We start from the raw sequence: 14079 nt of genomic DNA on the forward strand, positions 1-14079 counted from the left end.
ATAACCCACATTCAAGCATTATTACTTCCGTTTTGTCAAGAATCTGATCAACTGAAATATTTTTTTAAAAATTCAGAACTAACTTCCAACACATCAGTACATTCTATTCCATCTCATCTTCACATTTTAAATGCAAATATTGATCAAAAAATGGCTCTTCCTCTTGAATACATTTCTCCACATATGCTATGATTTTCATTATTTTCAGAATCATCCTTCGGCATGTTATCATAGTGCTGATATATTTGATATAAAAGATCTTCTTCAAACAATGGACTCGGGCATATAGAGTGCTTGGGAAGATTTCCATGAGATCCTTCATCCGACATTTTCTCATGCTGTTCTACTTCACTTTCACAAAATATTATGTCCTAATTTTCTATTGTTTCACTACATAGGGTGTTTGAGATGATTTGGAAGTCCTCCTTGGATGTATTTTCTTTCTTTTCCTGAATGTTCACATTTTCCTCAAGATCCGGAAGCGTATTAGAGCTATATTCTTCATTCCCTTCTGCTAGTCCATCATATATGGGATCTGAAAATTCTTTGAAATTGTATCCTAACATATCTCCTAGAACACAATGCACATCTTCAACAATATGTCATCCACCTAAGAACTGTATGTTCCTTCGAGTTCATTAGTTTCCCTCTCATGAAAGGAATAGATTCGTAGAGAACAGATTTTTTTGTTCATTAAACGTTTCATAGCATACATTTATTGTCTCATTAATCTTCTTTTCTTAAGTATTGGAAGAAAAATTTGACCACCTTTTTCAACATGCTTTTGATATTCTATGTATAAAAAGGCTGAAATCTCATCCGCACTGCGAAAGTTCTCTTCTTCATTTCCATATTCTTCATAGTCTAATTCCTTACCGGTCTCATCATGATCGGATTCTTCTTCAATGGGATCCAAGATTTCTTCTAGAGTTGAATCTGAAAGATCATTATGTTCTTGTATTACTTTGGTATCTTTTTCTTTATCTTTAATAGCTGCTTTTCATATCTGAAGAAGAAGCTTCACATCAGGGTCCTTCAGCGAGATTCTCAATTCAAGAATTTTGTTCAAAAATTCCTTGTAAGGAGGCTTCAAGTTTGATGGAATCTCATGATAAGTGTTTAGCATCCTCAAAAACAAATGTGCTGAAGTCTCACCTTCATATCTTTCTATATTGAAAAAGGCATCAAGTGGAGACATGTCAGGATCCTCTTCCATGCTGCTATTATGATCTTCATATTGTTCATAACACATCTCTTCTTCATGGCCCACATCATGAAATACAGCAAGGAACCACTCCTTCAATTCCCTCCATGATGAAATACTCTTTGTTGGCAATAGGCTAAATGCTTCCTTCGCAAAATCTTTCAAGGTTCTTAATAAAAGCCTCATTGCATGACTTTCCAAATCCACCTTGTATGCATGTAAGAATCCATAGAAAGCATTCAAATGATTGAGAGTACATTCACTGGTATCTCCATAGAATTTGGGTGCAATAAGTGAGGGTCTTAAATATAAGCCATTAGGATCATATTTGAATCTTCCGAGGTCGATGGTCTATCTTCACTTGGAAAATATCGTTTCCTTTTCTTTGGTTGGAACATTTTGCAATAACAATGTCCGCTCTTTCAAGAATAAGAAAAGTATATTTCTGAGTCACTTCCCTCAGCAGAGTCACTAATGATAAGGGCACTCCTTTTGTTAAAGTACAAGTCAATATAAGTTCATACAATAAACAGAATTAGAAAAGGACTATCTCCTAACAAACTTGTGGATCCTTGTTCCTAAACAAAGTAAAGACTGATACATCTTTAAATAGATAATAGGCCTTGTTTCTCCTAAGAATAAAATGAATTACTTCATCTCTAATTCAGATAAGAAAACACCTCTAATGTGCCAATGCTTGCACCTATGGAGCTCTTCCTAAACATTGTTTTGAGTTTATTATGAAAAATTCTTAACAAGTTACTATGAGTCCACGTAACAAGTTAGACCTAAGAGAATCCTTCTTGTAATTTTGTTTATTGCAAACAACGATGTGGAGAACAATTTTATGTCTATAGAAAATGAAAAAGAATAGTTATTTAACTAAATAGTGTCTAACTAATTTCTTCTAGCGCTAGGAATGAGTAATTTGCTAATATCTGCAAAAGAACTGAAAAAAGAAACAAAAGAAAAAAAAAGATAAGTCGTTTTACAATCTATGGCAAGTGAATTCAGGAAAATTACTGTAGGACAAACCATGAAAACATTGCCTTGCAGGCCCAGCCATAAGCACAACATCCCCACTTCGAAGGAACATGGCAAATGGTGTATCATCTCTAGATTCTCCTCCCAAAAGAAAAATTGCTTTGCAACCTAGACTGCAACCAAATCAGCAATGTGTATGAGTTTTAATTATCTGTTCAAGTCCCAATAGTAAATTTGTTTTGCAACCTAGAATGCAACCAAATCAGTATTGTGTATGAGCTTTAATATATCAACTGGCATAGATTTAAAGATATTATAAAAGGAGAATGAGGATAATATATTGATGAAGGCACACAATACCTTATGCTTACAATAGGCTTACTCCAGTCAGCTTCCATGTCATCTAGATGACCACCCAGCATGTCATCTTGCATCGGAAATTTTGAAAGCTTTTAGTCTTTATCTAATAAATTTTTCTAGTCCTAACAGAAAAGAAAACAACATACTAAACTTGATTGGAATATTACTTTGTACAAAAAAATTACAATTTGCTTGTTCGTAATTTGAACTGTGTTGACCTCTCAAACTAGAAAAATACTATCATGCTATGGATTCATAAATGATACCAGAACCAAAATAGTTGACAATTGCAGCTTCTGCATGGAATTCCCCCTTTTGCATGGCAGGCCTTGCTAGGTCTTTTGCAAGCTGTGAAAGCTTGTGGGAAATTTTAACATGTGGAAGGGTAACATCATAGTTACGCTGCAAAAACAAAGCCTCATTTAGCTAGGAAAATTTTCCTTTATACAAGCATATATCTTGACTATCAGTAATTTAATAACAAACTAATGGTTCAAAAAAACATGAGATTAATTTTCAGTGCTTGACAAATATAAAAGTTAAAGTTTATGGATCATTTTCTGCAAATGTACAAATATTGCCAATGTAATTGATCTCTTTCAAATGCAGATTTGAGGACTCATAAATATGAGAGGAGACATGTCTCTATAGTTAATTATTATTAGTTAATATATTAATAATATAAATAACCATATGTATAATATATATATTATTATATATATATATATGGCGGAGAGGTGGAGGAAACCAGGGTTTCGAGACCATGGCCGTAGACAACGATTGCAGACGGGCAGGGGCCTTCATAATGGGGTTTGGCTTCCATGGAAGCCACCAAGGTACAAACCAGAACCCCGGTTTGGACTTAAGGAGTGGAATCTGCAAGTAGAAAACTGGTATAGGGAGGAGGAAGTTGATCCTCGAAGAGAAGATCTGATTTTTCCACAAGGCAGAGCAGCTGGAAACAAATGGAAATGGGTCACGAGGGAGGACAAGAGTCAGATGAAGGCAGCATCTCTAATGAAGGATATCTCGATGACTATGAAAAACAAGTTGACTAATATCCGAATAGATTCAAAAGAGTGGAAGACTATAGTATCATTGTTGAGGGATAGGGCCTTTTTTATGAAATAGGGGGGGATGGCCATCCCTGATCAAAATGAGAAAATGGGTTGAAGACAAATTAGGGGCTGAAAACCACAATCAAGACTTTGACAAATGGTTTTTTCCTGATCATTATGGACTCAAAATTGGGAAAAAAAAGGGTAATGTTTAATGGACCATTTTTTATGAATGGAGTGAGCTTCTTCATTAAAGACTGGGTCCTTAACTTTCCCTAAACAAGCCTAGGCGAAGGAGGTGCCGATTTGGATCAGGTTGTATAATCTTCCTCATTAATACTAGAATAAGGATATTTTTAAGATAATAGGCAATAAACTAGGTAAGTTTATCAAAGCAGAGGAAGCAATAGAACAAAAAGACTTTAGTCAATATGCAAAGATTTGCATTATGTGGAAACCCCACCCTTTGCTCCCACATGCAGTAGAGATTAGAATGGCTGAAGGTTATTGGTGACAAGAGATTGAGGTTGTGGAATCCATTAGTCATTGTAAAAACTGCAAAATCTGGGGACACACATTGGAGGATTGCACGGTTAATACAAAGGGTAAAGAATAGATGGTGGAAGAGAACAGTGAGGTTTTTTGGGAACCAAGACCATTAGGTACTGCAAAAGAGGATGTACCCCTAACGGATGAAGGGAATCTAGATACCAGCTTGGATCTCAAATTGGCAATGGGCATGAAGCACCCTCAGGAGAAGGAAGATGATAACAAAATGGAAATCTTGGAGACTGACCGCCCGGAGGAGACTATCAACATCAATTGGCAAGACTTTAACAAGGAGATTATTGTCAAGATAGCAGAAGAAGATATTAGGAAGGCGTTGGAGAGCAGGGTAGAAGATACCGGTAAACCCAAAATGGGTACTCAGGAGGAGGATGGGGAAAAAGACCCCGTGAAGGTGTTAATGACATTTGAACTACAGTCGGACCATGAGGGAGCAGAAGAGGATGCACTTCTTTCTTCTCCATTAAAAATGATGGTTCCATATTAGGGTGGGATTCTAGAGATAGAGGAACTACTGGGAGAAGGTGAATCAATTGAAGAGGATGGGATTGAAATCTCAAAACTGCGCACCATCTCACAATAAAAAACAAATAAAGATAAGAAAAAGCAAGAAGGATCACAAAAGAAAAAAAGGAAGGAAAAACAATCAGCAATTGCTAGTTGATTCGGGGAACATGTGAGGCCAAACCCACTTGAGATCCGAGAGGGAAATTGTCTCTCCTGGGCAGCCATGAAGTTCCTCACGTGGAATGTCAGGGGCTGCAATGCCCCTAACAAACAACGCTTGATCAAGCGATCCCTTGATCAAGCGAAAGCAGAAGTTGTGTATTCAAGAAGCAAAGATGGGAGTTGAGAAGGCTGCAAAGGTTTTAGGTGTGAGACAAAGGTGGTTAGGTTTCTTTGTGGAGGCTGTTGGGGTTTCGAGAGGGCTAGGTATCCTATGGAATCCAAGGCTCCTTAAGGGAGAGCCTGTAATTAAAGAAAAAGGTATTGGCAAGCACTTCATTTTTCTTCCTTAATAGTAAATTTCTCAGGGGTACTGATTAATGTGTATGGACCCACTAAATCTGATGAGAAAAAGGTTGTCTAGGGGGAGATATCTTCTTTTTGTGCAACACTGGGCAATGAATTAAGGATGATCGTAGGAAATTTCAATGCTACTCGAAGTATGGTGGATAAGAACGGGGGAGTCTGTTCTCTAGGCACAATACAGGAGGATTTCCAGCACTTCTTACAGAATAATATGCTTTGGGAAGTGCCTACGAAGGGAGGTCATTTCACGTGGATGAATAGTAGGAAGGGATTCTCTCTTATAGCAGAAAAATTAGACAGAATCTTTTTGGCTGGAGAATGGCAATCATTGCCTATTGTCTTTGAGGGAAGAATATTGGGCTTGTCAGGCTTTGACCACTTTCCGATTTCCCTAGTGGTGCAGCAAGATGGAATCCCAATCAGATGTCCTTTTAAATTCGAATTGATGTGGTTTAGGGAGGACGGTTTCCACGAAAAGGTGTTGGACTAGTGGAACAATGTGCCAGGTGTGGATAGTAATGCAGCTTTCCAATTCCTCTCTAAACTTAGGCATCTAAAGCAAAAGCTCGAGTGGAATAAATTCCACTTTGGGAATATCTTCCAGGTGAGAGCAGGGTTAGAGGCAGACCTGACTGCACTTAACAATAAAGTGTTGGAGAAAGGGATGGATGAGGTTGACTTTCAAAATGAGCAAGACTTGATGGGGAGTATAAGTGTGTGTTAAAGAGGCAAGAGATTTTCTTTAAACAAAAGACAAGAGAGAATTGGTTGAAGGCTAGAGACAAGAATACAAAGTTTTCCCACAGCTCGATGAGAGCAAGACGCGGTGTTAATCGAATCTTTTCTATTGAAAACAATAATGGTGTTCTTTTAGAGGATATGGACAACATTAATAAGGAAACAGTGATTTTTTCTTTGATTTATGGCAGGAGGAACAATTGGATAGGAGAAAGGCTCGAGATAAGATCATGGGAGTTATCTCACACATCATCACTGAAGAGGATAATAAAATGCTCATGGACACTATTAAGATGAGTGAGCTCAAGGCAGTTGTATTTGGATCGTATAGTGATAAGGCACCTGGACCAAATGGTTTCCAAGCCTTCTTATACCAAATATTCTAGGAGCTTCTCTGAAGGAGGACTTGCTAGAGGTGGTGGAAGAATCGAGGAGGCAATAATGGTGTTCTTTTAGAGGACATGGACAACTTTAATAAGGAAGCAATGGATTTTTTTCTGATTTGTGGCAAGAGGAATAGTTGGATAGGAGAAAGGCAAAAGATAAAGATATTGGGAGTTATCCCACGCATCATCACTAAACCTAAAAGATTTCAACAACATGTTGATTGCTCTCGTCCCAAAGAAAGAGCATCCATCAAAGTATGAGGAATTTAGACCTATCTCTCTCTATAATACAGTTTATAAAATTATTACAAAGATTGTAGCAAAAAGATTGAAAATCCTGTCAGACTCAATTATCCCTCCAAAACAAAGTGGTTTAATACCGAACAAAAGTATTGTTGATGGAATCACTGTGGCACATGAGGCAATCCATACAACCCGTAAGTGGAAAGAGACGAAAATGATGCTCAAACTGGACATCTATAAAGCTTACGACAGGGTTGATAGGGGTTTTTTGATAAAAAGTTATGCGAAAATTTGGTTTTGGCAAAAGATGGTTGAAGTGGTTTAAGAGTATGAAGTACAAGCAGAGGCATCAGACAGGGAGATCCTATGTCACCATTCTTGTTCATCATTTTGGCAGAGGTCCTAGGCAAATCTATCTCAAGAAAGCAAGCTTTGGGTTCTTGGAAAGGCATCTTGATTGCGAATGGGATTGAAGCCTCAACACACTCCCAATTTGCGGATGACACTTGCCTCTTTGGGGAGGCTTCGATGGCAGAGGCAAAAAATCATGAAGCAGGTCTTGCATGACTACAACATGGCTTCGAGACAGTCTGTTAATTGGGATAAGTCAGAAATTTATTTCTTTAACACAGAAATGGGGTCTCAAAGGATTATAACAGATTCTTTTGGAGGAAGAATTAGAAAACTCCCAAGCAGATTTTTAGGAATACCATTGTTTGGTGGTGCAGGGAAAGGCCCCATTTGGAATAATTTGGTAGGACTATTGAAAAAGGATGGATAGCTAGAAACGTCAGTGGCTTACACTAGTAGGAAGGATTACAATGCTCAAGGAAGTCATATTGGCTATGTCGGTATACTCTAGTATACTCTATGGCTTGTTTCAAAATTCCAAAGAAAGAAATTCAAATTATTCGTCGAAGTATGTGAAAATTCCTATGGAATGGATCGTAGGAAGGTGATAAGATATCCCTAATGCCATGATTAAAAGTGAGCAAACCGAGAGGAGGGGGTGGTGTTGGGATGGATACAAGATTGGACATTTTTGAATATAGCCCTTGGAGCCAAATTAGTTTGGCAAGTGTTCAATGCAAGAAACTGGAGATGGGTTAAGATTCTCAAAGCCAAATATTTAGATAGCATGGAGGATCACCGTACTTTGACAATGTCAGACCCTCCATGGGCATCTGCAATTTGGACTTCTAGAGAGATTCATGGGATGGGGGTCAACAATTGGACGAATTGGGAATCCCAGAGCATCTTATTGTAGCAACACAACAGCAATGGGGTATCAAAGTCAGAGATTATAATGAAGTTGTGAACTTAAATAGAGGCATTCCAAGAAAGTGCAAAGAGACCTCTACGTTAAATTTGAATGCCGAAGATAAGGTAAGAATGGATCAAATACTAAAGGACAAAATATTAGTTTCGTCTAACACCAGGGATCAATTGATTTGGAGTGGTTCCAAGAGTAGAAACTACACAATCAAAATTGGATATCAACTCTTGGAGGGATTTCATAACCAAATTTCATGGGAGAAGAATCTGTGTTAGGATAGCACATAATTACCCAAGGCGGGAGCTTTCACTTGGCTGGCAGGCAATGGCAAAATTTTAATCGGGGAAAGATTGAAAAAGATGGGCTTCCAAGGTCCCTTTAGATGCCCCCTTTGCAAAAATGCGGAAGAAAATATAGATCATCTGCTACTCCACTGCAATTTTGCTCAAACGGCCTAGGGAATGATCAAAACAAAACTTGGTTGGGCCAGTCCATTAACAAAAGTGTTGCAAGGATGGTTGGAAGCATGGCCAACAAAGAATTACAAACATGTGTCTAGGTCAGCATGGAAGGTAATTCCAGCAATAACGTTGTGTGAGCTTTGGAAAGAAAGGAACACGAGAATTTTCTAGGATAAGGAGGATTGGCCGCAGTTTGGGCAACAATTAGAGCGGGCCATAGAAGAAGCAATATCATCAGCATCTTCATCATCAAGATCTCAAAATGCAACATTCACAAGGCATGACTCACAATTATAGTCTAGCTTCCCAACTATCAAAAATTTTGACTCGTTAATGCACTTGCTAGGGCTAATCCTAAGCTGAAAAGGGATAAGGTGTATTGGATACCACCAGAGGAAGGATTTTTTAAAATAAACTTTGACGGGGCTGCGAAGGGAAATCTGGGGGTCTTTGGATGTGGTTGTGTAGAGAGAGATCATCAGGGCAACACTCTAACTTTCGCAGCCAAACAACTGAGTGATGATACGAATAACGTGGCAAAATGTGTTGCGGCAAAGGAGGCTCTAGTCTTAGGGGCTAATTGGGTATCCGAAGAGTGCACCTTGAAGCCTTCTCAGAGATAATCACTAATAGAATAAAGAAAGTTAAGTTGGAAGCATGGCATCTTGACAAATATATACAGCAGATTAGATGCCTGTTAATGGAGTTTGAACACTTTAATGTTTCCCCTGTTTACAGAGAAGCAAATCAGGTGACAAACAAGCTAGCCAATATGGGCGCGGATGCAGCTATGGGGATTCAGAATGAAATTTATGAAGACCTTAGACTTCTCAAATTAAATTAAAGAGAGGAAGAAACAATGAAGAGGCCAAAAAAAAAACAAGGCATTTTGGTTGATCATTTAGGGAGTACAAGTATAATCATGAATCCATTCCCCTAATGGCATTCATGAAATTACAGCATTCATGAGATTACAATCTCCAGTGCGTGTCAGAGCTTGCAATAATTTATTGGCAACCCGATGAGAGTTTGCTTCTAGAGTATTCGAAGGGTGTGAATTTGAGGAAAAACAAGGCACTTCGCAGGGTTTTGAGCATTAAAGTCAAAAATGGAGGCAAATTTTGCGCTTGAATCAGAAAATCAAACGGAAACTTACAAAGGGAACATTACAGTGCGGCACTTGAAGAACATTTTCATATTTGATAATTCGGAATTTTTGGAGCACATACAACAAAATGTTCAGAGTGGAGTACTTGGACTCTTCCTAGAAGAGACGTTCCAATTAGATGTGGCTTCACTCTTCTTGGCACTGGCACTGGTTGTGGGTGAATCCAAGGAATAAGTCAGCAGAGTCGCAGCAGCTTGTGTTGACCCACAATGGTTGTAGGTGATGAAAGAGATTGTGGAACAAGTCGTTCTAGGAGTGAAGTTGGAGATGGGACAAGAGCTATGGAAACTAATTGGAGGGGAGAGATTTGTACAACCTTTGATCATCTAGTCTTCTGCAAGCCCACCAAGGGTGCATGTTCCGAAGGCAAAGAAAGGACAGAAGAAGGTAGTGGATTTCTTGCAGACAAAGATATGGCTGTCAACTGAGGATAGGCATGGTTTTATGTAGGCAACACCGCGCAAGAGTGTGACTACTCCAGGACAGCCCCTGAGACATCAGATTGTGAGGAAAAACTAGAAGGAAGTGGGAGAATCCACAGTGAAAGGTATGTGAGTGGATATCTCCTTGACAAAGGAAGCGGGAGCAAGTGGCAGCAAGCATTGCCAAGGTGCCATTCCACTGGGGAAGCCAAGGCCAAGGTCAGTGCAAGATGATCGGACCACTCCAAACTTCACGAGGGAGGAGGCGGCTCGATGGTTCAAGGATTAGCAATAGGTGGCTGGTGGAGGTGAACAGCGTCAATTCCTTTTCGGTGGTTTTTGTGGATTTAGGTTGTTGGTGTTATTTGGTAGGGTGTTGATGCCCATTTTGCATTTAAACATTTATGTATGGTTGTGGGATAGGGTAGATATATGTTTGTAATAACTTTCGCCAACCTATGCATATGACAATCTTATGTAATTCCTCTCTTTAATATTAATACAATATCAAAATGTTACCTATCAAAAGAAATATATCTATTATATATATAATAATATATATAAGAATATTATCTAACGATGATTTACCATCAATAATGAATCTCATAATCATATCAATTTGACTGTAACTGCAAACTTAACACTCCCTCTTATTCAGGGAGGATTGATATAGAACACATTATGCTCTTGAGGTATGATATTCCTAAAATGGCATATTTAAGGATATCAACATAAATCCATTAACACACACACACACATATATTACGTATGGAATTGGCTTCAATTCACCATGAGGCTAAATTTCTCAACACTCCCTCTTTAGCAAAGAGGGAATTTAAGCAATTTCAATAACTTATAATATAAGTTCAAACACCACTTTAAGTGTGGTCTATAATAGTAACTATATCATGGTGTCTGGCAAAATCCGGCCCAAAGAATCATGACAAGTTGGTTATCATAGTGTTTGGCAAAATTCGGCCCAAAGAACCACAATAAGTTGGTTATCATGGTGTCCACCAAAATCCAGCCCAAAGAACCATGATAACACTTGCTCCTAGATATCCAACACATCAATGTAGTGTATCTAGGAGATAGGTTAAACTATTAATAAGGTCATCACCTACAATAGCAACCTCACACACATGAAAGAATGTCACCTTTCATTACATATCATATGCGAAATAGTAACCACCATGAACCAAGTCAAACGGTGGTACAATGGCTTTCACCTCAATTCTCTCTCAAGAGAAGAATACATTACAATAAATTTTACTTAAAACTTCTCCCTCACAAAGAAGATATCATTCACAAAGGATTGCACCTCAAAAATTCTCCCTCTGAACAATGATCCTAGTTAGTCAGGTCTTGTAGTTACTCCCTTTGAGACTCTCTTCACCCAAGGATGTCTGTAGGACTCCCTCTAAATCTGATATTAATCTTTCAACCTTCAGGTGACAAGTTATTACTTCCTTGTAATGTACATATGAGTAGGCCCATCACAATCATGTAGTCATACACAGGTATATTAGATCTAAGTATCAATCTTCTGAGCTCCTTGTATACGGTTGTCTATAATGAAGTATTGAACTCTCTCTTGCTATGAAAGGATACTCATAATCTCAATCATCAAGAATATTCGCTTCTTGAGTCTAACTAATTAATGACTCCTTTAGAGTTGTTGTCATAAGATTGAGTATGCACTATATTTGGTAAAGTGCCAACCTTCTTTTCTTGCAAGAGCATCCTTAGACACAAAGGAAAAGATCAAGGCAATTTACTCTTATAGTATGTTTAGAATTACAAATAATAAGCAAGTAAATATAATAATCAAAGATAATGAATACTTTTGCACATTAACGTTCTTGATGCAAGTTGCTCCAATGAAGGTCCATATACATCAAACAAGAAAAATGCCTCTGATGGGGAATGAAACATTGGTTAAGGTAATCATTCACCCCCGCCCCACAATGTAGAATTTCGACATACTTCATTATTATTAATTTGAACTATAAAATAGTCTAGCTCACTTCCACTTGTGGATGAATTATTTTCATATTCAGTCCTCTCGGGATGATCCTTGTGTGTGTGTTAGTCTCCCTCTCAATCTCCCTTCTTTTCTTCTTACCTGGCTCTATAATATTGTTAGTGAACAAATTGTCCTCCAAAGATATACATACAAATTAACTCCAAAACATCCAAATAGGAAGATTGAATCAACAATAACAATTGGGTCACTCCATTATTGAAAAGCGTAAGTGGCCTTTGAATTTATTTGGGTATAGCTCCCCGTGTATGATTTACAATGAATTTACAGAACTACAAACACAGATGCTTTTAACCAGAAAGCAAGAAAGGTAGACAAACATGCACTCATAAACACGATGTAGATGCAAAGAAACTAATCAAACGAAAACTAATGCAGAAAGGAAGACGAATTGTTCCCTTCACACACACAAATAACTAAGCCCAAAGTCTTAATAATAATCGTGGTGATAAACATCTACGTCAAGACTGCATCTAGAGGCAATCAACATAATTCAAAGATTGACATTGACCAGAAAGATAACATACAAACGCAAAGTTCTAATATACTAAAACTTTCCTCCTCTAAACACAATAAAACAAAGAAAAATCTATTACTTGGCACACACAAATCACTTATTCAAAAAAATATCTACCCTCCTTTAGTACGAAGTCCACAGAAAAATACAATTACAATCCCCTTCCTCTGCATTATAATCAAAATGAAATAGAGCAGAAAACTCCCCCTCTTAGAGGCCCAAAGGCTGTAGAAAAAGGTCGTCTTCCCTCTCAACTCGAACCCTCCTTACTTTTGTTAGCTTATTCATCTCTTCCTCTTCCCATAACTTTTTAGTTATCATGACTAACCCATTTCCTTCTTTCCTTACCTATCCAAGTATCTTTGTTTTAAACACCCGTTATCATAATGTTGAGTCATTATTAAACCTGATGTGCTGTTAGGAAGCTTGGTGAAACTTGGAATATCCTCCTTTTTAACTTTCCACTTGATCGCTCTTTTGATTTTTCAAAGTTAAAACTTTATAACTGTCATCTTCTTTATCAAGCCCAACATAGATATTTTGGGGCACATGGCAAATTGAACATGTGTTCTTGGGTGAAGTCGATGTCTTTATTTACTGAACAAACATCATAAAAGGTGGTCATTGAATAATAACCACTGAGAGTTGGGAATAATCCACAATCTCCTGAATTTGGGGGGCTATCATTCGACTTTCAAATCACAATGTCCTACTCAATCTTTCACATATCTCCTATCAAAAATCACCAACCAATCCATATCTCGCACATATAGAAGCACCCACGAGCACCTTGGACGAAGATCATGAATGCTTTTCCTTTTAGGATTCCCGAACACAAGCATTTTATCAAGCACTTCACTCGAATATTCAACCTTCGAAATGGTAATTTCACAAGGCTCGCACTTAAAAAGTAAAGTTTTTTCTTTCCTTTACCACATTTTTAGGGTTCAAGCAGGTTAGTAATACATGTATTACGAATCAAGACGTTCCCATGGCTTTCTTTCATTCATGACCACATCTTTCCTGCCTACCTTATCAACGTTCTTTGTTAGTCAATGATTTATTTAATTGTTTGTAATACCGTTAGGCTAATCTCGAGGCATTATATTTTCACATGCTCTGAACATGGAGAATGACTGAGAAGCTTAAAAAATTTATCCCCTGCAACCAATTTGTAGTGGATTGTATGGATTGCATTGATCTCATTGCAAAGGTCCACTCGATTTTACCTTCGAAATCTTCATTTTCTTTAAAAGGTTGATCCTTTTCTTTCAATCATTGTTGAGCGCCCAAATCAAAATTATGAGATGAGTGAGGGCGTCGACATTCTACCAAACAATCCGTATACATTGTTGCTGTCTCCCCAATTGAGAATTGATGAAACTCGACCCCCACATCCCTTCACCATTATCACAGTGCAGGAATTTGAAAGGTAGGATCGAGGTGCCTATGGTCTCTATGGAGTTCGAGAATTTGGTCTAGCAATTCCATCAAATGATTCACATGTACCCTCGGTACTTTCACGTAAAACTGTTCGTTCACTTGGACTCAAAGTGAATTTGTAAAGTGCAAGTGATTACACCATTATCACAATGCAAGAATTTGAAAGGTAGGATCGA

General features: G+C 38.0%; 1 protein-coding gene across 3 annotated transcripts in view; it reads right to left on the reverse strand.

Moving 5' to 3' along the window:
• Positions 1-14079, reverse strand: part of LOC149534949 (oxidoreductase, 2OG-Fe(II) oxygenase family protein) — a 62512-nt gene that overhangs the window by 16316 nt on the left and 32117 nt on the right. Inside the window, exons 3-5 of one of the 3 annotated variants that reach the window (XM_089804200.1) lie at positions 2815-2950; positions 2549-2615; positions 2240-2361 (exon numbers count right to left, since the gene is read on the reverse strand). In XM_089804200.1, coding sequence (XP_089660326.1) covers positions 2240-2361; positions 2549-2615; positions 2815-2950 — 325 coding nt within the window. Of the gene's footprint in view, positions 1-2196; positions 2362-2548; positions 2616-2814; positions 2951-14079 lie in introns of all 3 variants that reach the window. The other 2 variants (XM_089804199.1, XM_089804201.1) reach the window with 2 other exon arrangements.

The sequence above is a fragment of the Cupressus sempervirens genome, chromosome 10, assembly GCF_028749045.1.
Source record: "Cupressus sempervirens isolate cs-2001-9-10 chromosome 10, ASM2874904v1, whole genome shotgun sequence".
In the NCBI taxonomy this organism is placed as follows: domain Eukaryota; kingdom Viridiplantae; phylum Streptophyta; class Pinopsida; order Cupressales; family Cupressaceae; genus Cupressus; species Cupressus sempervirens.